The sequence below is a fragment of the Protopterus annectens genome, chromosome 6.part0 (assembly GCF_019279795.1).
Source record: "Protopterus annectens isolate FY-2018-M chromosome 6.part0, PAN1.0, whole genome shotgun sequence".
Taxonomy (NCBI): domain Eukaryota; kingdom Metazoa; phylum Chordata; order Ceratodontiformes; family Protopteridae; genus Protopterus; species Protopterus annectens.
The window spans coordinates 590,707,981-590,732,595 of NC_056737.1; the positions used below are offsets into that span (position 1 = coordinate 590,707,981).

The 24,615-nt window shown below is 44.4% G+C and overlaps 1 protein-coding gene across 3 annotated transcripts in view; it reads right to left on the bottom strand.

Annotated features, from left to right (window-relative positions):
* The window catches only part of LOC122804421, a 246,200-nt gene that overhangs the window by 46,850 nt on the left and 174,735 nt on the right, over positions 1 to 24,615 (bottom strand). For all 3 annotated transcript variants that reach the window (XM_044074262.1, XM_044074261.1, XM_044074263.1), the window contains exon 4: positions 22,221 to 22,437. In XM_044074262.1, the coding sequence (XP_043930197.1) occupies positions 22,221 to 22,437 (217 nt within the window). The remainder of the gene's footprint in view (positions 1 to 22,220; positions 22,438 to 24,615) is intronic.

A 24,615-nucleotide genomic window follows, 5' to 3' on the forward strand; every position in this document is an offset into this window, starting at 1 on the left:
TGTGGGTCGGCCCACGTAGCCGCAGCACAACAGATTCCATGGACAAACTAGCCTGAAAGGCCACAGAAGTGGCTAAAGCTCTGGTGGAGTGACCTTTTGGTTTAACAGGCAATTCTTTATTCCTCAGTTGATAGATAAATGTGATGATAGAAGTCAACCACCTGGATAAGGTTACTTTTGAGACTGGAAGACCTTGTTTACCCCTCAGCATAAGAAAAGAAAAGTTGGTCCGATTTCCTGATGTCCTTAGTTCTATGCAAATAAAAGTGTAGTTGCCTGTGAACATCTAACTGATGCAATTTATATTCCACCCTGTTGGAGTGGTTGGGAAAAAACACAGGAAGGTCTATGGACTGATTTCAAGTTATTCTCTGAAGAGACCTTAGGAAGGAAGGATTAGTCCTGAGAGCAACCCTGTCATTGTGGAACACTAGGTACGGAGGACGGGTACAAAGAGCCTGAAGTTCCGAAACTCTTCTGGCTGAAGTAATAGCTACCAGAAAGAGGGTTTTCCAAGATAGAAAAGTACAGTTTTGTACCTACCACAAATGTAGATGTTCGAAGATCCACATTGCTGCAGTCCTAACACTTGGGGTAGTCCGCTGTCCCAGTCGGCCCGAATACCAAAGTATATGGCTGACGTCGGTCAAGGCGCATTAGTCTGACGTCAGGACGTCAGGGTACAAATGCGCATGACCGACGTCATATCCTCAGTCTTTTCTTGCCCCAGATGTCAGAAGACCCTAAAAAGATAAGGCTAAAACCAAAAAACACCACACACTCCTGCACCAAATATATATACAATATATACAAATTTACAAGAGTATAACCACACCCACACAACCACCCCTAAACACAGAGGGGAAGGAGGGAGGGTAAATTGGACTGCAGCAATGAGGATCTTCGAACATCTACATTTATGGTAGGTACAAAACTGTACTATGTTCTTCATACCACATTGCTGCAGTCCTAACACTTGGGTAGAATCCCAAAGCAGAGGTAAGGGAGGCTGGCAAATCATAAGGAAGCAGGAGCTGACAACATGCCCTGCAAAATAGCCGTGGCAAAACCAGCCCTAGATTTAGAGTAGAGAGGAAGGTGGTAATGCTTAGAGAAAGTATGCACTGAACTCCAAGTAGCTGCCTCCAAAATATCCTTAGTTGCCACCCCCCTTAGAAATGCTGTTGAAGTGGCAGTAGCCCTAGTGGAATGAGGCCTAATCCCAGCTGGAATCTCCTTGCCATGATGGGAATAACAAAATGCAATGCAAAACCCAATCCACTTAGAAATAGTTTGTTTTGACACAGGCTTGCCCTGAGAACTCAAAGCAAAAGAAACAAACAACTGCTGAGACTGCCTAAAATCCTTAGTCCTGCTTAAATAATAACGCAACTGCCTGTGTACATCTAAAGTGTGCAAAATCTTTTCCCCCTTATTTTGGGGATCTGCATAAAAGGTAGGCAAATGAATAGTTTGGTTTAAAGCCACACTAGAAACCACTTTAGGCATAAAGGAAGGATTAGTGCGTAAAGATACCCTATCCTTATGAAAAATCAGGAAAGGCTCAACCGCCATAAGGGCCTGCAATTCAGACACCCTTCTTGCAGATGTAATGGCTAACAAAAAGCAGTCTTCCATGACAAATATTTCAATTCAGCAGTAGCTGCAGGCTCAAAAGGTTGTAGAGTGAGTTTCTCCAACACAAAATTGAGGTCCCAAGCAGGAGTAGGAGCTCTACGTGGGGTCTTATATTCTTTGCCCCTCTAAGAAATTGCTTGAACAAAGGATGAGAAAACAATGGTGGGTCACAATCATAGTGAGCTGAAATTGCTGCAGCATGAATCTTAATGGAAGAGAAAGACAAACCTTTGTCCAATAACTCAGTAAGATATTGAAGAGCCACACTCAAATTTGGCTCAGAAACATCCAAATCCTTTGCTGCACACCAAAATAAAAATCTCTTCCATTTTCCTGCGTACACTTTCCTTGTACTAGGTCTTCTGGCTTCCATAATCACATTCAAAACTTGTTGAGGAAGCTGAGACCTGCCATGGTTCAAAACAGAATATGCCAGGCTGTTAGATGAAGAGATTGAAGCTTGACATTGAGCAGATGCCCGTCCTTCTGAGACAATAGGTGTGGAATCAAAGGTAAGGGCCATGGAGGCTTCCTTACCAGACTCCTCAGCAATGGGTACCAGTGCTGCCGAGGCCAATCTGGAGCTATTAAAATCATCCTTGGCTTGTCTTGTCTGACCTTTAGAAGTACCTTTGGGAGGAGAGGCAGAGGTGGAAAGGCATACACATGAAGATTTTTCCAACTGAAAGAAAGAGCATCCACTTTCCAGGCTGTGTGATGAAACCTTTTCGCAAAACTTTGGCAGCTGGTGGTTTAGTGGAGAAGCGAACAGATCTATGTCTGGAGTTCCCCATGACACTGTCAATGTCTGAAATACATGAAGATCCAGTTTCCACTCGTGGGGATCCATGATTTGCCTGCTTAACACATCTGCTAAGGAGTTCTGTGCTCCTGGCAGAAACCTTGCTTGAAGATTCAGCTGCAAGCTTAACGCATGTCTCCCACAAAATCATTGCTTGCCTGCATAGAGGATAAGAATGTGTTCCCCTTGTTTGTTGATGTACCACATGACAGTTGTGTTGTCTGTTAGAATCAACACCTGCCCTGGAAGAAGTAAATCCTTGAAAGCCAGTAATGCAAACTGGACTGCTAACATCTCCTTCATGTTGATATGTAGATGCTGCAGTCTGGCAGGCCACTTGTCTTGTATCCACTTTCCATTCAGATGAGCTCCCCAAGCTGTGTCTGAGGCATCTGTCGTTAGAATCTGACTCGCCTCTGGCCGGGTCACAGAGAGTCCCTTGTTTAGGTGACATTCCTGAGCCCACCACAAAAATTCCTTTTGAATGCAAGGTATTATTTGAATGACAGTGTCCAAATCCTGGCAGTGCTGTGTCCATACATTTTGAGATACCATTGTAGCTTCCTCATATGCAGTTTGGCATTGGGAAGTACCAGAATACAAGATGCCATGAACCCTAAGGCTTGAAGGACTGTCCTTGCAGTCAGCCCGGACTGATGAGATAGTTGATGGAAGTAAAGAGAAAGATTCTTTTGTTTGTCCGGGGTTAAAAAGGCCATCTGGGTTGCTGTATTCAGTCTCACACCCAGAAAGCACATGTCTTGAGAGGGTACTAGACTGGACTTTATTTCGTTCACAGAATACCCTAGGCATCTTAGCACTGCTATCACATATTCCAAATGCTGAAGAAGCACGTCCTTTCCTTGAGCCAGAATCAGGCAATCGTCCAAATAAGGACAGATTTGTATTCCTTTTAGCCTGAAGAAAGCTATCACTGGAGCCAGAACCTTTGTGAATACTCTGGGCAGTAGATAAGCCAAAGGGCAATGCAGAGAACTGATAATGAGAATTCCCAGCTCGAAAACGCAGATATTTCCTGCAAATTAGTCTGATAGGAACATGAAGGTAAGCTTCCTTGAGATCCAAAGTTACCATCCAGTGATCTTTGCCCAGCAGAGGTAAAAGCTGTTGTAACGTCAACATTTTGAACTTGGGAATGTCCAGATAAGTGTTGAGGATAGACAGATCCAAAATTGGTCTCCAAGTGTTCCCCTTTTTTGGTACTAGGAACAGGCGAGAATAAAATCCTAGGCCCCTTTCTGGCACAGGAACCGGCTGAATAGCCCCTATTTGGAGCAACAGAGAAATTTGCTTGTGAGCCTCTTTCCTTTGTTGAGGAGGAATGTCTGGCATGCCTATGAAAGGAGGCAAGGTATGGAAATAAAACCTGTAACCGTGGTGAATGATATCCAATACCCATCTGTCTTGGGTAATTAAACTCCAGTTTTCTTTGAAAAGTGCCAACCTTCCTCCCAAAGGTGCTGCCAGACGAGAAGATTCTGGCAGCTGAAAAGGCAGGTCATTGTGTCTGTTTACGAAAGGACTGACCCCTGCCCTCACCAGAAGACTGAGCAGGTGAACTCCCTGTTCTAGGCCTAAAAGACCCTTGAGCTCTGCCTCTACCACGTCTAGACCTACCCCTAGACTGGGAATCATAAGCAGGATATGTCCACCCCTTGGTAGGCCAATTTCTACTAAACTTGGAGGCTGAACCTGCAAAAAATCTTTAACAGTCTGCATAGACTTAGCCTTGTCTTCCATTTTCTTTAGAACTGCTTCCACAGGCGAACCAAACAATACATCAGATTGTAAAGGAGCATCTAAAATCCTTGTTTTCACATGCTCAGCTAAATTCTGATCCCTCAACCAGGCGTGCCTGCGAAGAACCGAACCAGTGGCAGCCACCCTCGAAGAGGCCTGCACAGCATCAAAACCACATTGCAAAGAATGCTTACCCACCTGTTCAGAAACATGAACTAAATCCTGCAACTCTTTACACTCAATACCTTCCGCCAAAGCATCTACCTTAGACTTTAATTGTGAAAGGAGATAATTTTGGTATTTCAACATGTGAAACTGGCAATTCAAAGCTCTCATGGCCAAAGTGGAAGAAGTATACACTTTCTTTCCCCATCTATCCAAAGCCCTAGCCTCTTTATCTGGAGGAACAGGATTTTTAACAACAGAAGCCTTAACACCTTTAGGCCCCTGTGAAACAGTTTCTGGGTCTGCCCTAGGACTCTTAAAAAGATACTTATGAGCTTCAGGCACCCTATAATATCTATCCGGTTTAACTGGAGCAGGAGGCAAAGAGTCAGGGTTCAGAGAAGCCTCTGCAAAAACATCCTCTACCACATCTAGAACAGGAGGAATAGCTAAAGGCCTATGCTGGGGTAGAAACAAAAATTCCCTAAGCCTTTTCCTGGAATCAGAGAAATCCTGACCTTCCCATTTAAAATGCTCCCTCATGGAATGAAGAGTCTCTGAAAATGAAAAATCCTCAGGAGGAGAAGCAGAAGGAGTAGAATCATCTACATAAGAATCAGAGTAAGGGGAATACTCCTGCAAATCTTCAGCCGAAGACTCAGAAGCATCCGAACACTGCTCAAAACTCCCAAGCTCAGGTTCCACCCTAGGCCTCTTATCAGGAGGGGGCATAGAACCTCTAATCATTGTAATCAAATCTTCTGCCATCTTAAGCATATGCTTCTTAGGTACAGACCCTGAAGAACTAGGGGTAACTCCTGAAACAAAACCTGGCCTGCCCCTGGGAGAAGCCTTGGAAACAGCAGGGGAGGGCCTAACCACCTTAGGAAGGGAGGGAAGAACAGCTACCTGAGAAGCCCCTTCCGCCTGGCCTACCTCCTGAGAGGTCACATCTTGCAGTAATAAAGTCTCTCCCTGGGATTCCAAAGAAATTTCTGGCTGAACCCCTGGCTCCACCGAGCCCTCTAAAGAACCGACGTCCGGGACGGACGGTTCTTCCAGCCTAGGCTTTGCTGTTTTGTCCTTGCGCTTTTTGGACGAAGCGGGCGTCGGAGCATCCGACGGCATTTTATAATTACACCGCTTCCCAAAAACTAACCTGGCACAATCTAATCTTCTCTTTATAGTGCGTTTGTTAAATCTAGCACAAGAGCGGCAGCCAACAACGTCGTGCTCAGGCCCTAAGCAAGGTATACACAAGGTATGGTAATATACTGAGGCAAGAAAAAACCAAAATAATCCCCAACGGGGTACTTAGCCAACTTGGATTCGGTCTGAAACTCCGACTTCGGAAAATCTCAGAACGCCAACCTGCACTTGCAAAACTGCTTCTGCATCGGACCATGCGGCAAAAAAGACTGAGGATATGACGTCGGTCATGCGCATTTGTACCCTGACGTCCTGACGTCAGACTAATGCACCTTGACCGACGTCAGCCATATACTTTGGTATTCGGGCCGACTGGGACAGCGGACTACCCCAAGTGTTAGGACTGCAGCAATGTGGTATGAAGAACATCTTCAAGGAACAAGATGCTGCAGGTTCGAAGGGGGGCAAAATTAGAGAAGCTAAAATCAAATTTAGATCCCACGGAGGTGGAGGATCTCTCACTGGAGGCCTGAGCAGAGTGGTCCCTTTGAGAAAGGCTTTACATAGCTTATGAGACATGATATTATTTTCTGACAGGCCAATGTGAAAATTTGAAATTGCAGCTGACTGAACTCTAACTGTAGCGGAAGTGGACCCAGTATGAAAGAGTTCCGCAAGAAATTCCAAAATGTGGTGTATAGGGGCTGAAAAGGGGTCTTATATTCTTAGCCTCTGCCCAGGAAGAAAAACGTTTCCACTTACTAGCGTAAGTTTTTCTAGTCGTAGACTTGTGCGATGATAAAATAATTTTGTGCACAGAGGGGGAGATATCAGGGAGCCTAAAGCTGGAAGTGGAGCAACTAAGCAGTGAGCTGGAGAGATTGCAGGGATTGGTGCAGCCCACCCGACTGATGGATCAGAAGGTCTGGAACTAGGTCCAGAGTAAAAGGCTGCACAAGAAGATGATGATGCAAGAACGGGAACCATATTTTGTGAGGCCAGTAAGGAGCAATGAGGATCATTTTGCAGCTCAATACGGTAGCTTTCTGTATTAGTTTCGGAATTAGGGGAAACAGAGGGAATGCATAAAGAAGTCCCTGAGGCCAATCGTGGACTAGAGCGTCTCTGGGGGAATGTCTGGGAAGTGGAAGGAGACAGAAGAAATTGCTGCACTTGCTGTTGAAAGGAGTGGCAAAAAGGTCGCAAGGTTGGCCCCATTTGTGGAATATTTGGGCCGCAACTATTTGATTCAGAGACCACTCGTGAGGCATGAGAATTGTTCTGCTCAGCCTGTCTGCTATGACGTTGGACCTCCAAGGGACGTGCGTTGCGATCAGAAACTGTTGGGAAGAGATCGCCCACTGCCAGAGTCTGAGTGCTTCTCGACATAGGGGGTAGGACTTGGTTCCGCCCTGCTTGTTGATGTACCACACTACTGACATATTGTCCATTTGAATTGCAATGGTCCTGGTAGGAAGAGAGTCCTGAAGAGCTTGCAATGCTAAAAGCACGGCCCTCATCTCCAAGACGTTTATATGCAGATGGTACTCGTGAGGTTGGCAGGTGCCTTGGACTGTCCTGCCCTGATAATGCCCCCCCCCAATCAGGGAAGCGTCCATGGTCACCGTAGCAACTGGAGGGGGAAGTACAAATGGTCTGCCCCGGGGCACTGATGTGGAGACCATCCGCCATGCAAGGTGCTTTTTGCATGCTTCTGTGATCATAATCATGCGAGACATGGAAAGCTGCTGAAAGGACCATTGGGTGAGAAGAAGCCACTGGAGAATCCTCATGTGAAAACGAGCTGGAGGAACAAGTATGATCACTGCTGCCATAAGACCCAGAGTTTGGAGGACGAACCTGGCTTGAATTCTTTTGCATGCTAATAAGACCTGTACATGTTGGCGAATCACTAATACCCTGTCTGGTGGAAGGCTCGCTGACGTGTCTTTTCTATTTAAATTTGCACCTATAAAGGTGATAGACTGACATGGCGACAATGCAGACTTTTTGAAATTTATTGAGATACCTAGTCTGGAGCAAGTCTCGATATTGTAGTCTCTGGCTCGCAGAAGGTGATGCCTGGTGGAAGCAGTGAGGAGCCAGTCGTCTAGATATGGAAACACCTGGAATCCTTGCCGTCTCAGGTGAGCGGTAACTACTGCCATACATTTGGTGAACACCCTGGGGGCTGTGGTGAGACCAAAGGAGCTCTGAACTGATAATGGCTGGCTCCCAGCCGGAAGCGAAGGAATCTTCTGGAGCGTCTGTCCATTTTGACGTGGTAGTACGCATCCTGAAGATCTATAGAGCACATCCAATTGTCCTGACTCAGAAAGGGTAAAATGGACTGTAGCATGACCATCCGAAACTTCGTTCTTTGTACAGACCTGTTCCGTCTGCCGAGATCCAGAATGGGTCTCCAGTCCCCTGTCTTTTTTGGTACCAAAAAGAACCTTGAGTAAATTCTGGATCCTTGCTGGTCTGCTGGGACTTGCTGGATGGCCCTTTTTCTTAGCAGTTCTGAAACTTCTTGTACTGCCTGAACCCTTAGATTGGGTGGAACATCTGGAAGGGACTTGTTTAACACTAAGGGAGTGCGAACAAAGGGAATTCTGTAGCCTCCGGATATAACAGACTGTACCCATTTGTCTTGTGTTATGTCTTGCCAGGCTCTTGGGTACAGCGATAATCTTCTCCCGACTGCCTCCAGAGGTGGGCAGCCGGGCAACCCTTCAGGGATGCTGGAAGGGCTTCTCAGAGAAGGATCCTCTGCTGCCCTGGTTTTGCGGACCCCCTCTGCCACGAGGGCGTCTTCTATTATTGTTCCCTCCTCTGCCCTTGGATGGGAACTCACCACGTGTCTCCGGCAAGGCTCCGTGGGATTTCCGGAACCACATCTTTCCACTCTTCTGACCCTTAGGATATGATCTGGAAAGAGTGGAAAAACTGACTCCCACAGCAGAGAGAGTCTTGCCTTCCTGCTCACACCTGGTAAGGGTGTCCTTCACCTGTGATCCAAAAAGAGAGGAACCATCAAAGGGAGTGTTGGTGAAAGACGCTCTGAAAGGTTCCGCAAAGTTACATAGCCACATCCAAGCGCGCCTCCTTAGGGCAACGCCTGTGCCTGCGGCTCTACACGCACCATCGGCTGCATAAGAAATGAGCCTCATGGAGGAGTTCACCACTGAATTAATAGTCGCCAGCTGGGAGGCTGCCTTAGCCTGGGCCCCCTCAGCTGATGGATCTTGGAGGGTATCTCCAAGCTCTTTAAGGAAATCCCTTTGAAGACGGGTAAAGTGGCACAAATAATTCAGAGACCTCATGGAAAAGGTCGCTGAAGAGAAACATCTGCTTCCTATATCTGTCCATAGTCCTGGACTCCTTGTTAGGGGGATGGACAAATGAAGAAGTTTCAGCCAACTCCTTCTTTGTGGCCGCTGCTACCACCATGGCATCAACGGGAACACCTTTGGTCAAAAACTGTTTATCCTGTGGTGCAGTTATGAATTTAGTGGGTCTTCTGGGGGTCGGTTCCACTGTGTCTGGAGCTGACCACGCCTTCCGAGCCACCACAGACATCAGTGGGTCGAAAGGCGGAGACACCCAGGAGGTGGAAGGTCGGGATCCAAACGCATCCAGGAATACCGACTCATCCTCGGAAGGGCTTAAGGTAGTCCAGTTCTCCCTCTGCCCAAGCATCTCAAGGATGTCTGAGAAGGAGACATCTTGAGAGGGGGATCTCGGGGACCCTTCCGAATCCTCTAAGTCAATATCTGATGTGACAGAATCAGGGGAGTCAACATTCCTCTTGCATTTCCTCTTACGAGGTGGCTCCTCTGAATGATCAGGGGAGGCCTCGGAAGAGGAAGATGCACCCAAGGGGGTGCCCTGGAGAGTTGGTTCCCCACGCTTGGGGTCTGGAGAAAGGCCAGAGGCAGACGCAGGCACCATAGTGGGAGGAGCCGATGGAGATGATCACGGGGCTGACTCACGGGCCAGCACACTCCTCATGACCTGGAAGGCGCCCTGAAAAAAAAGGGTGGAACATCAAGAACAATACACAAAAAATAGGATATAATAACTATCACACACACTAAAGTTCCCACACCCAAAAAACAGCCAAAAGAAATACTAACAATATTCTACCTACAAGCTAAATAAAACTAAACTAGGTAAATACTAATTTTTTTTTTTTTTTTTTTTTTTTTTAAGAGAAAAAAGAAAAAGGTTAGCCTCTAATTTAAACTGCTACCTACGTGAAGAAAGCCAAGGGGGAGGGGAAAACTAACGAGTTTTCTGAAGGGAAGGGGAGGGTTTCAGGAAAGAAATTATAGGTACAACAAAGATATACTGAGAAAGGTTGTAACTACGACTAACAATCTACACTAACAAACCCTAATAGATTTTATCAAAATACAGATAAAATAATGAAAATGTACGACCTGAGCCAGTAAGACAACCTTGCAGCAGAAGCGGCAAATGAGATCTGGGTATCTAGCGCCAGGCATCATGGGATATGGGGTGGCCTCGAGCCAGTAAACAGCTCTCAAGCTTTTGAAGATGGCAGAGTCGGAGCTGAGGATCGGCTCCGAACCCAACCAGTAAGAATGAAGACGAGATAGACAACTTAACATTCATTGTTTCCAGGCTGTGACAATGTTGACTCCATAAACTTTTTAGGTACCACTGAAGTTTCCTCAGATGCAGTCTCGTGTATGGAATTAGTAGAATGCAGGATGCCATGAACCCCCAAGCCTGCAGAATTTGTCTTGCAGATAACTGGGTTTTTGTTGCCATTTTGTTTTAAGTATGTTGTCAATTGCATTTGTTTGTCTGGCGTGAGGTAAGCCACCTGAGCAGTTGTATTCAAGCTTGCACCCAGGAATGTAATTACTTGAGAGGGTACCTAGTTGTGATTTCTTTTAGTTTATGGTGTACCCTAGGCATGCTAGAAGCCTTTTTACAAATGCTAAATGTTGAAGAAGAGTGTCCTTGTCCTCTGCTTGAATGAGACAATAGTCCAGACAAGGATAAATCTGAATGTTTCTTTGTCTGCAGAATGCAATTACTGGTGCCGGGCACTTTGTAAAGACCCCGGGTACAGTAGATAAGCCAAAGGGCAGTACAGAGAATTGGTAATGCAAAAAAAACTGCTTTGAAGCGGAGGTATCTTCTGCAGGATTCCCTTATTGAGATATGCAGGTATGCCTCTTAAGTCTAGAGTTACTAACCAAGCGTTCTTGCCTAGCATAGGCAGTAGCTGTTGTAAAGTCAGCATTTTGAATTTTGGAATGTCCAGGAACATGTTCCGAATCGATAAGTCCAGTATTGGACACCATGAATTGTCTTTTCTGGGTACCAGGAAAAGTCTTGAATAAAATCCTTGTCCTTTTTCCTTTTCTGGTACTGGTTGAATAGCCCCCATATCCATTAGGGACATGACTTGTTTCTGGCCATCCATTTGGAATTGGCAAAGTATGGAAAGAAATCTGTACCCCTGGGATACTATGTTTAATACCCACTTGTCCTGGGTAATTAACTGCCAATTTTGAGCATGAAGTTCTAGTTTTCCCCCCAAGGGGGCTGCCAAAAGATAAGTGCTTGGAGATGGCAGAGGAAAAGTCATTGAGACTGCTTACTGTAGGGTTGTGCTTGGTTTCCTCCAGATTTGGAGGTGGAGGCACCCCATTGCTTTGACCTGTAAGAACCCTGTGATTGATATCTGGAGCTTTTTGAGCACCTGGGTTTGCCCTGAGTGGCTCTGTTGGACACAGGAAAGGACCAATTTTAGTAGGCCGGTGCCTACTGAACCTGGGCGGCTGCACTTGCAAGAAATCTTTCACAGTTTACAGAACTAGCTTTGTCTCACATTTTCTTTAAAACCTCTTCTGCCTTACTACCAGAGTATCATGCTGCAAATGGGCATCCAACAATTTAGCTTTAACATGATCTGGCAGATTTTGCTCCTTGAGCCAGGCATGCCTTCTAATCACAGATCCATTAACAGTGGCTCTACAAGAGGCCTCCAAGGAATCAAAACCACATTGCAAAGTATGCTTTCCAACCTGTTCAGCTGAATGCAATAAATCCTGTAACTCTATTTTCCACACAATCAGAAATAAACATCATTTTCTGCTTCAGTACGCCCATAACATGCTGTTGATATTTAAGCATATGAAACTGGCAGTTTAAAGCCCTGACTGCCACGGTTGCAGACGTACAAACCTTCTTACCCATCTATCCAGCGCCCTGGAATCTCTATCAGAAGGAGTAGGGATTTTTGGCTGTAGAAGCCTTAACACCCTTGGGACCCTGAGAAATAGTCTCAGGATCAGCAGCAGGATTTTTGAAAAGAAATTTGTGGGACTCAGGAACCCTGTAATATCCGTCTGGCTTACTAGGACCCGGAGGAAGGGAATCAGGAGCCATACTTGATTCCGAGAACACATCATCAACACTGTCTAATACAGGAGGTATTGCCAAAGGCCTATGCTGAGGAAGAAGAAGGAAATCCCTAAGCCTCTTCTTTGATTCAGAGAAGTCCTGACTCTCCCAGTGAAAATGTTCCCTTAAAGTACGCAAAGTCTCTCCAAAAGAGTAATCCTCAGGAGGAGATGCAGATGGGATGGATTCCTCTGCATCAGAATCCTCATAGGGTGGAACAGAAAATTCCTGATCAGAAGAGGAATCAGAAGAAATGGAAACCTGATCTGAAGATTCATAATCAGTGCCTTCCCTAGGCCTCTTAGCAGGGGGTGGTTGGGAACCCCTGATCAAGGTAATTAAATCCTCAGCCATTTTGATCATCTGTTTTTTTAGGCATAGGGGCCTGAGCACGTGGCTCCTGCGTCGGTTTTTTAGACATAGAAATTGTTTTTGACCTTGTTTTTGTTGCTGGCGTCGGTTTAATGTAAAAATGTTGAGGCCTGAAAACACCCTCAGAAGCTGGTGCCTGCTCAGGGAGAGACATCCGCAGGTCCAATACTTTGCGAATCTTGCGGCATCCAAATGGGTCCCGGTAGAGGCCTGCGACTCAAGGTATCAGTGGCTGCGAAAGCGCCCGAGTACTGGTGAACTGGTGACTGGCTTAGAAGAAGCTTCGTCGTCTGTTTTGGACCTCAACGGTCCGTCTGTCTTTTTCCTTGCGTTTTTTGTGAACTCCGGTAAGTCGGATTGCTAACAGACGACATTTCAGGATAGTTAAATCTTGAACCAAAATATTTAGAAGCAAAAATATACAGATGCTTAATAGTGCGTTGGTTAAATTTAGCACAAAACTGACAGCAAAGCACATTGTGATCAGGGCCTAGGCAAGGAATACAGTACAAATGAAAATCCTTATGAGGTATTTGCTTCCCACAAGTAATGCAATTATTAACTTTTACTGACATCGGTAAGGAGCAAGAAAAAGTTTCCCCAACCGGGTACTTAGCTTTAGTTTGAAGGCTTCGGTTCTGAAACTCTAATACGAAAATTTCAGGAGTCAGCCGACCGGCACTTGCGAACGTCTTCTGCATCAGACACCGCACGGCAAGAAAGACCATTACAATGGCATCAGCTGCATGTTTTATACCCCTGCCGACCTAACGTCATGGAAGAAGAGACAGCAACAGACGCAGGATCCAAGACGTTGTTATTAAGGTCGACTGAGGGCAACCTGCCAGCAGATTACCCCGAATGTAATGACTGCAACAGTGAAACATGAAGAACATCCACTGGAGCCCCAAAGAAGACCACTTCCAGATCTGCATATTTTATATATATTTTTTATATGTATATTTCACATACATATATTTGGTTATATACATATTCGATGATATACATTAGTGATACATGATAAATACACATAAGGCGTTTAAATGAACAAAACGCCTTAGCAAAACACATTTTAGAACATAGAGAACATCATTTTAAATTTAGAGTTCTAGAAATAGTCAAATGTAATAAGAGAGAGAAGGAAAACCCCAATTTATTAGAATCCAGAGAGTTATACTGGATCTTTAAGTTGAGAGCACACCAACATCCAGGAATCAATCAATATGTATCCATAAAACCAGCACTCAAAAAAAGAAGATAGCCTTATACTTCCTAAGGCTAAGAGTGCATATACATGCATACATAATAGTAAATTCATCTTTTAACTATTTCTAGGTATTAGGTCTTACAAACCATTCTTTATTTATATTCCCACATGAAATTTGATATCCATGCACTATTGTAAAGCATTTGATGTTTATATTATATACAAGGTATGATATCTAATAAAAAGACCCAAAATATTATACTGATGCATATATATATATACATTTTATTTTGATATATATCAGCAGTGTATATTTAAGAATTACTTTATACATTATAAATTATCTTGTATACTCACTATTTTATTACATAGAATTAATTTTATATAAATATTAACCAAATTATGTGTTGAATATAGATCATTTTCTTTTTTATATATTTGCAGCATTGATATATTTTATATTATTACATTTGTTTTTAACAAATGCCTATTCTAACAATATTAATTTGTTCTGTTAATTTATATTCATGTTTGCATTTTTTAACTCTGAAATGATTTAATATATAGTATTAGACGTATTTTTCATATATTTGAAACGCTATAAAAAGTTAAATAGTTTCAGTGTCATAGCTTTCTATTGTTATAATTTAACTATATGCCTTGCAGTGAAAAGCTATGCAGTTCCTGTAACTATCAGTTTAAAAGGCTAAGTGATCAGTTAATTAGTTTATTGAATAACTGATTTTAATTAACTGATGGATATAGAGTATTTAAATGTGTGGTAAACTCATAAGAATCAGGATCTGAAGAAGCATACATAGTGTATGTGAAAGCGCTTATCCAATTTGTTTGTTTTATGTGAATAAAAGCTACGTTTTGAAGAATTTTCGTCTGCTGCTGCTTTAGTTTGGAATCTTTGGAATCGTTGGAATAGACTGTTTCCGTGTTTGCCTACCAGTTTATATACTTCTTCATTTTTCACAGATTGTAACTGGTAAGCTAGTTTGAGTAGCAAGTGATTTACATACTACTATAAATACACATAACCAAGACTACATTTGATGTCATTTGTTGTTCATGCAAGATATGTCCAGGTTTATTTTATATGTTACAGATATCCATTTTTGATTTATTTACTTCCATATTTATTCATATTTATTTATTTAATTAGATGTAAGACAAAATATACTAATTAATTAATTGATTTTAAATATTCTGAATGTTGTAAATGTCTTTTAAAACTAATATTAACCAATATAAAATAAGAAGTTATGTACCTACCATAACGTTCCATGTTAGTTGTCTTCTCTCGCCTTCTTTCTTGCTTGATGGGTTCGGAGCCGATCCTCGGCTCCGACTCGGCACTTGCTTTAGCTCGAGAACTCCTTTTACCAGCTCGAGGCAGCCCCATATCCCATGATGCAAGGCGGTAAGTACCCAGATCTCGTTTGTTGACAAAGGGCAATAACACCAAGCATAAAATACTTCCCAAAGGAAGAAGAAACTTACAGATGGAAAAAGGACCAGGTCTGAATGGTCTTTAGCATAATAGTTTCTTATACAAGGTCTGTCCAGGCCAGGGGGAAGGAGGGAGGGCCCAAAGAAAGAAGGCGAGAGAAGACAACTAACATGGAACGTTATGGTAGGTACATAAATTCTTAATGTTAAGTTGTCAATCTCGCCTTCATTCTTGCTTGATGGGACCGTCCTAGCACCTCTATCCTGGGTGGCTCAATGGAACAAACTCTTGAGGACTGTAGAGCCAAAACTGGCTCTGTCCCTGGAGGCCAAGTCCAATTTGTAATGGGAATGAGGAGTGGCCCAAGTGGCCGCTGCACAAATAGTGTCCAAAGGAAGTCTAGCTTGAAAAGCTGTAGAAGTGGCTAAACTCCTAGTTGAATGTGCTTTAGGTTTTGAGCACAGCTGTTTACCCCTGAGCGTATAAATTTCAGTGATGACCGAAGAAAGCCATCTGGACAAAGTCACTTTAGAAACAGGAAGACCTTTTTTATTATCCGCATAGGAAACAAAAAGTTGATCAGATTTCCTAAATTTTTTGTTCTGTCCAAATAATATCTAAGTTGACGGTGGACGTCAAGATAATGTAGCTTTTGTTCAGCTCTATCTGAATAGTTTGGAAAAATACAGGAGATCAATGGATTGATTCAGATTGTTCTTTGAAGCGACCTTAGGTAAAAGGACGGATTAGTTCTCAAAGATACTCTGTCTTTGTGAAAAATCAAATAGGGGTCGAACCGAAAGAGCATGAAGTTCAGACACCCTCCTGGCAGATGTAATAGCCACTAGGAATAAAGTTTTCCAAGAAAGATATTTCTAGGAACAAGAAACAGCTGGCTCGAAAGGGGGAAGAATCAAGGATGTCAGCACTAAATTTAGATCCCACTGAGGAGGAGGATTCCTGATTGGAGGCTTTAGTAGGAAAATTCCTTTCAAGAAGGCCCTGCAGAGCCTATGGGACATAATATTATGATCTGCTATCCCGACATGAAAATTGGAAATAGCAGCCAATTGAACTCTGACTGTGGAAGAAGAGGAGCCTGCATGAAAAATCTCTGCTAAGAAGTCCAGAACTGCCTGAACAGGGGCAGTAAAAGGATCAATATTTTGGGCCTTGGCCCAATAAGAGAAACGTTCCATTTGCTTACGTAAATCCTCCTGGTAGAGGATTTTAGTGAAGCTACTATGATGTCTCTAACTGGGTTAGAGATCAAAGGAAGCCTGGCTAAGGAAGGAAGTGGAGCAACCATGCTGTGAGGTTGAGAGAAGGGATTGACCGGTGCAGCTGACCGGATTGGTGAATCAGTAGATCTGGCACTGGGTCCAGATGCCACGGCTGCACCAAAAGATGATGATGGAGGAACGGGAACCAAACTTGTCGAGGCCAGTAAGGGGCAATGAGAATCAATTTGGCTCTCAAAGCGGTAGCTTTCTGGATTACCTGAGGGATCAGAGGAAATGGAGGAAGGCATAAAGAAGTCCCTGGGGCCAATCCTGGGTCAGAGCGTCTCTGGGGATGGCCTGATAGAGGGAAGAGGCTGAAGAAGTCTGGACATTTGCTGTTTTGGGGAGTAGCAAAAAGATCGCAACATGGACGACCCCATTCCAGAAAAATCTCTTCCGCTATGGATTGCTTGAGAGACCACTCGTGAGGCATGAGGATAGCTCTGCTCAATCTGTCCGCTATAATGTTGGTTTTCCCAGGGATATGCGTTGCTACCAGAAACCGATGAGAGGAGATCGCCCATTGCCAAAGTCTGAGCGCTTCTCGACACAAGGGTAGGACTTGGTTCCGCCCTGTTTGTTGATATACCAAACTACAGACATGTTGTCTGTGTGGACTGCAATTGTCCCTACGGGAAGAAAGTCGTTGAGGGCTTGCAACGTTAAAAGCACTGCTCTCATCTCCAGGACATTTATGTGCAGATGGTACTCGAGCGGTTGCCACGTCCCATGAACCATCCTGCCCTGATAATGACCCCCACCCGATCAGGGAGGCATCCGTGGTGACAGTGGCTATCGGGACGGAGGTACAAAGCACCTGCCTTGGTGAAGCTGAGGCGATGTGATCCACCAAGCAAGATGTTCTTTGCATGTTTGTGTCACCAGAATCTGGTGGCGCATTGGGAGTTGCTGGTATGACCACTGTGTGAACAGCATCCACTGAAGGAGGCGCATGTAGAATCGAGCCAGGGAAGAAGAGTAATGGCCGCAGCCATGAGACCTAATACTTTTAGAACCATTCTGGCCTGTACTTTCTTGCTGGCCAGAATGATCCTGACATGAGTCTGAATGTCTGAAACTCTTTGTTCTGTAAGGGTAGCTGACATCCGAACAGTGTTTAAGTTTGCGCCTATGAAGGTAATAGACTGGCAGGGCGATAAGGATGACTTTTCGAAGCTGATTGAGATGCCCAAATGAGAACAAAGGTCTATTGTGTAATCCCTGGCTTGTATAAGCTGATGCCTGGTGGTGGCTGACAGGAGCCAGTCGTCGAGATACGGAAACACCTGGAATCCTTGACGTCTCAGGTGAGCCGTGACCACTGCCATGCATTTGGTGAACACTCTGGGAGCTGTAGTGAGACCAAAGGGCAGGGCTCTGAACTGGAAGTGACTGGACCCCAGCCGGCGGAGAAATCTCCTGGAGCGTCTGTGAATTTTGATGTGATAGTACGCATCCTGAAGATCTATTGAGCACATCCAGTTGTCCTTCTGTAAGAAGGGCAGAATTGACTGAAGAGTGACCATTCGGAATCTTGTCTTCCTGACAGACTTGTTGAGTCTGCTGAGATCCAATATTGGTCTCCAGTCTCCCATCTTTTTGGGGACCAAAAGAACCTTGAGTAGATTCCGGCTCTGAATGGTCTATTGTAACTGGCTGAATGGCTCTTTTTTGCAGTAGTTTTGCGATTTCTAACTCTGCAATGTCCCTTAGACCGGGTGGTACATCTGGAAGGGAACTTGAGGGGAAGGGACTTTCCTCGAAAGGAATTATGTAACCCTTGGATATGATCGACTGTACCCATCTGTCTTGAGTGAGGGAATGCCAGGCTTCTGGGTACAGTGATAATCTTCCCGACTGCCTCCAAGGAGGGACAGCCGGGCAACACCTCAGGGATGCTGAAAGGGCTTATCAGGAGAGGCTCCCTGTTTCCCTGGTTCTTGGACCCCTCTGCCTCTAGAGCGGCGTCTGTTGTTGTTACCCCTCTGCCTCTAGGGGTAAACTGACCACGTGAATCCGGCGTGACTCCTTGGGATTTCGGAACCACATCTTCCCACCCTTCTGTCCTTTTGGATAAGGCCTAGAAGGGGTGGAAAACGGACTCCAACAGCAGAAAGAGTCTTGCCGTCCTGCTCACACCTGGTCAAGGTTTCCTTCACCTGAGGGCCAAACAAAGCTGACCCATCAAAGGGAGAATTTGTGAAGGGCCTTAAAGGGATCCATAAAATCACATAGCCGCATCCAGGCTTGGCGTCTAAGAGCCACACCTGTGCCTGCGGCTCTACTCGCTCCATCCGCAGCATAAGATATTAGCCGCATGGAGGAGTTAGCAATGGAATTGAGGGTTCCTAGCTGCGAAGCAATCTTTTCTTGAGCCCCTGCAGCTGTAGGATCCTGAACTACTTCTCCCAGCTCCTTGAGGATATCTCTTTGGAGTCTGGTGAAGTGACATAGGTAATTCAGCGAGCGCATAGCAAAGGTCGCTGAGGAAAACATCTGCTTACCGTACCTATCCATGGTCCTAGAGTCCTTATTAGGAGGATGGACGGGCACGGAAGGATCTGCAAGTTCCTTTTTGGTGGCAGCCACCACCATGGCATCAGCGGGGACACCCTTGGTAAGGAATTGTTTGTCACTAGGGGCAGTGATAAATTTAGAAGGCCTCCTAGGGACTGGCTCTACAGAGTCAGGAGCTGCCACGCCTTTAGTGCAATAACCTGCATAAGGGGTCGAAGGCGGAGACACCCAGGAGGTGGAGGGCCGAGATCCAAACGCCTCTAGGTATACTGACTCATCCTCAGAGGGATTGTTGGTGGGCCAGTTTCCCTCTGTTTCAGAAGTTCTAGGATGTCTGAAAAGGAGACATCCTCAGAGGGGGATCTAGGGGATCCCTCTGACTCATCAAAGTCAGTATCCGACGTGACAGACTCGGGGGAGTCTACATGCTTCCTCTTACAAGTCCTCTTCCTAGGAGGATCTCCCGAAACATCAGGAGAATCCTCGGAAGAGGGGGAAATTCCCAATGGGGAAACCTGAGGCAGAGGATCTCTGGGTCCTGTAGCAAGAGAAGTGGCAGAGATGTCAACAGGTACAATAGAGGGAGGAGCTACGGGAAGAGACTGCTGACTGATACCAGTGGCCAGTACACTCCTCATCACCTCGAATGCTCCCCTCCCAGGCAGGTCCGAGAGAACCCGGTCCGAAGAGCTAGGAACTCCAGGGACCACCGAAAGGGAAGCATCCGAGGCAGATGTCGGAGCCGAGCTCACCAAGGCCGAGGCTCCAAGGGGAAGAGCGGGTTCGGACAAGGGTCCGATGCCACTCACCCCCTCGGAGGAGACCATGGAAGCCCGACCACCGAATCCCTCTAAGGAAGAGGAGATAAGAGTAGAGGCTGAAGGAACAGAAGGAGGTATCCGTCCTCCAGCCGTAGCAGTAACCATGCCCGAAGACTCCAACTCCAAGCTCTGGGGTAGAGTTGAAGGAGGAACTGTAACGGGGTGTGGACCAACAGTCGTCTGCTGAGACGGACTGTGTAGCATTTGGGCCAGTACCTGTGACTTGAGCAATCTGCTGACCACTCTCTCTAGGTCATGGTCTGACAACCTGGATGACCTTGAAGATCGGCTCCGATGGCTCCGTTCCGATAGAAGAGGTGAAGCCGGAGCCGAAAGTATCGGCTCCAAGGAAGGAGACCTCGACCTCTTCCTGGAATGAGCCATCGGAGCCGATGCTACAGATCCTGTCGGCGCAGACTTCTCGGAGCCGACAGAACGCCTCGATGTATCGGCTCCAGCTGGAGCCGATACAGCCACCAAAGTAACGGTGCCGGAGCCGACCGGACCCGACACCGATGCCTGTGCCACATGGGTGTCGGAGCCGATCGGAGCCGACATCGAAGTGGACAATACAGTTTCGGCACCGATAGCCATCGGTGCCGAAGGCTTAGTCAAGCCAGAATCGGCTCCAGCCGGAGCCGATCTCGACTCAATGCAGTCGGAGCCGAGGCCGCAGGCTTAGAAACAGAAGCCTGGGCCTTGGAAACTCTTGCTGGTTTCGGTGGAGCCGACTTAGCCGGAGAGCCCTCCGGCAAGAAGGCCCTAAGAACCAGTTTGTTATCTCTCCTGCAGGACTCTCTGGCTGAAGGAGTGACAAATAGCACAGGAGTCCTGCAGGTGAAGAGGGCCCAGACAATACAGGCAAGAAGTGTGACCGTCTGTCAGAGACATTTTCTGACAGCACGAGTCACACTTCTTAAAACCTGAAACCCTCTCCTTTGACATGGTGCCGAACACACAATACACACACACACCAGTCAAAAATAAATTAAATTACACAAAATACCAAGAGGTATTCTATAAAAAACACCAACACACACACCCTAACAGGGGGGGGATGGGATAGGGGATAACTAAGAAAAAATTAAAAAAGACAGGGAATTTCTGTCAGCAAGGGATAGAAATTAAATTTAAACTATCAAAAAATTAGTTTTGACTAAAAAGGGGCTTGAAAATCACAAAGTGAAACAACTTACCAGGAGCTGGTAAAAAGAAGACCTCCCAAGCGAAGCGGCAAACGAGATCTGGGTACTTACCGCCTTGCATCATGGGATATGGGGCTGCCTCGAGCTGGTAAAAGGAGTTCTCGAGCTAAAGCAAGTGCCGAGTCGGAGCCGAGGATCGGCTCCGAACCCATCAAGCAAGAATGAAGGCGAGATTGACAACTTAACATCCTGTTTTTATCAATGCTGTGAAAACTCATTAGATTTTAGATATGTCATTTCTGGTTGCTTGCTTTATCACAGCACATGGTTCGTAGAATATAAGTTATCTTGTTTGATATGTTTTTCATCAAATGGGCTGTTATTTACAGTTTTTAGTAGCTATAAATGTTTAAATTGATTTAATAGCGTCTATAATGAACTATGAGATATAGCAAAGTAAGATATCTATACTGCATTACGCATCGTAGCTTTAAGTTGATTTATGCTACATTGGTAAATTGACCTATTTGAGTAATTTAATTGAATTATTGCATCAATTAATTTGATAAGTAATTGTTAGGTCTATGTATATATAGTAAGTGAATTCACTAAAGTTTTATACTCACCTGAAGAAGCGTGCAGTTGGAAGCACGCGAAAGCGCTCATTTTGTGAATAAAATCCGTTTTACTTTTCGTGGTGTTGATCTACTATTTTTTACCTCATCGTTTGCTGAATCTTGGTCGTTGGTCAACTTTAAGGGAGAGGTTTGCTTTTTATCTGAATTACCCAGAATGTAATGACTGCAACAGTGAAACATGAAGAACATCCACTGGAGCCCCAAAGAAGACCACTTCCAGATCTTTTGACATATCTCCTATTTCACTCCCTGTACAGAGCATAACCGTGTTCCACCAACAAATGATCTTTTATGGCTCTTCTTAGCTTCTTATTAATATCTAGCTACGAGATAACACCTGTAATTTTTTTTTCAACTGTCATGCATGTATCTTTATTTTTAATGTATGTGGAACAGTAACAAGCTTGTTAATATTTCAGCTGTATGCTTGCTATTGAACCCGAGATGCTCCTGAAAAGGGTCCAAGAACTCAGTTAATAAAAATCTATAAAAAAAACAAACAATAGCCCTAAAACTCCAAAAAACAGTCTGGAGCCACTTTTTCCCACTGAAGCTGAACTACAAGGAACAACTTAAGAGAAGGATGTGCAATGCATGACAGGAAGAGGGTGAGTGACCGCCTGGGAAGTTCACCTGCTGAACAGTCCTAATAATGCCTGTTAAGTCTTGCAGGTCACCAAACAGATGGATCTCTCTCTCTTTTTTTTTTTTTTTTTTTTTAATATCAGATCTAACATTATATGACCATGACTGTAACAAAAAAATTCAAACAATTACAATGCCTTTGATTAGAAAGAACAGATAAACCACCAGTACCTGAGACCAAGAGTTTTCAAGGATGGAAACTTATCGGGGAATCTTTTCAAAATTTTTTCATCAAATCCATGAGACAGCTTCAGATTCAAGTGATTTATTTTACCAGCACAGTCTGCTAACCAGCTTAGAGTAGAATTTGAGACCTTTGTTCCAATGACACTCAATGCTTCTAGGCTGGAAGGTATATAATTGACATATGGCTCAAAGGATGTAGCCCCTTAAAAAAAATGCATCAGTTACTCTATTTTGTTTGTTATTTGAAAGGAAAAAACAAGCATGCATTTAAATGCAGAATTAAATGTAACAGATAAATTAAAACAAGTAAACATGCACTGTAACAAAGCTCTTAGTAAATAATAAAGAAGTTAAACCTGTTGACAAATGCCAGATGTTTTTTGCCCATATGAATACATAACTTTACACTACAATTTTCTACCAAAATGTCTTTCTAACTTACTCCTCCACTGCTGGTATTAGAAAGTACAGCCACAACAAAGACAGTACAATTGTGTAACTAAACTTACCGTAACAGTATGTTTTAGTAGATAACTATTGCAGTGGCCTATGATATGCGTGTCCTAATTCCTTGTGTCTGTCTGGACAGCTTTTGAAGCATTTGGTCCCCTTCCACACGCTCTATATGGCGCTACAGAGAAGGGTTCCATAAAAAGATAGGGCACAGACCTTTTCTGAGCTTTTCTTGCCTTGAATAAAGGGTGAGAAAATCCTTGAAATAATACTAGGGAAAAAAAACAACAGCAAACTGTAGACACAAGGGTATATATATCCACGCTCTGGCAAAATAAAAGTTAACTACACATCAAATAAAGGGGACTGGGAGGAGGGGCTGCTACTGCAATAGTGACCTCTATCATCAACTACTCATCATCTACTTTTATGGTAAATTTACGTAAACTGTACTCTACATCTCATTTTGTCTGGAAGAAAAGCTCTTCCCATGGCAGAATCTATCCGACATGGCGAGAATACAATTCTGTGAGAAGGGATGAGAGAAGATTTTTGTAACAGATCACTGTTGCAGTTGCCTTAGCTATTTGTGTAGACTACCACAGCTAAGAAACTAAGAAGGGAGAAGCCTAATAAAAAGACTCCAGTGGTCCCTGAAAAATGGTTCAAGCAAAACCTGCTTTGGATATGGAGAAGGAATCTAGTTTGCAGTACTTTGTAAAGGTATGTACAGGTGACCAAGCTGCTACCTTTAGAACACTAAGCTCACACCTGACCAGAAAGACACTGAAGCCAAAGCTCTTGTGGAATGGGCCCTAGCCATGCCTGGAAGTGGCTTATTATGGTGAATATAACAAAAGGCAATAACTTTAGACATCCATCTGGAAACAGTCTGCTTTGACACTAGTTGCTCTTTCCTCTTAACGTTATAGGAGACGAACAGCTGATTGGTTTTCCTGAAAGCCTGAGTTTTGTCTAGGGAGCGACTAACCTGCCTGTGGACAGAGTGTGAAAAATCTTCTCTCCCTTCTTTGGTTCAGGAAAAAAGACAGGGAGTTTATTAACAGTCTGGTTTTAAAGCAAACTCTGAAACCACTTTAGGCATATACGAAGGATTAGTGCTACAAGAAACCCTGTCCTTGTGAAAAATGAGAGGGGGTTGACTCGTAACTTGGCTATGACTCTGACTTCTGTTAGAAGAGTGAGTAAAATAATCTTCCATTATAAGAACCTCAAATCAGCCTGATGAGCTGATTCAAATGGAGAAAGAGTAAGTTTTTCAAGCATAATGTTAAGATCCCATGGAGCACCCAATTGTCTCAAAGGCAGACACACATGCAACACCCCCCTTTCAAAATCTGTTTCACTTGAAAAAAATGGTTAAAAAGTGGGGGCAAATGAGCAGAAATGGCTCTCAAATTAACCGTAATGGGGAATCAAGAAAGGACGGAGGGCAGAAACTCTCTCAAATAATCTGCCAGACATGACGAAAGTCCTGATTTGTGTACTGCCACCAACTCTTTCACTTTTGCATATAATACTTTCTAGTACCATGTATCTTCACTTCTTTTAGTACCTGCTGCACATCCTCAAAAAGAAGGGTATCAAAATTATATCATCCATGGGGTGAGTTGAGTTTTTGGGTTGGGGTGCATCACACAATCCTTCTCTTGTGTAAGCAAATCCAGTCTGTGAGGAAACCTGTGGTAATTGCTCTTGGCCAGATTGAAAAGAAGGGGGGAACATTGTTGCCTGGGCCAAAACGTAGTGACCACCACAACTCTGAGAGTCCTTCTGGGTCTTTAGAAGAACTCTGGATATCACTGGAAAGGGCATAAAAACAAAGGAACATTCCTGTTCAATGGGATGAGATGGGATCGGTCTTCTAGGACTGTTTGCAAGGAGTCCAGCAACAGAATTTCTTTAG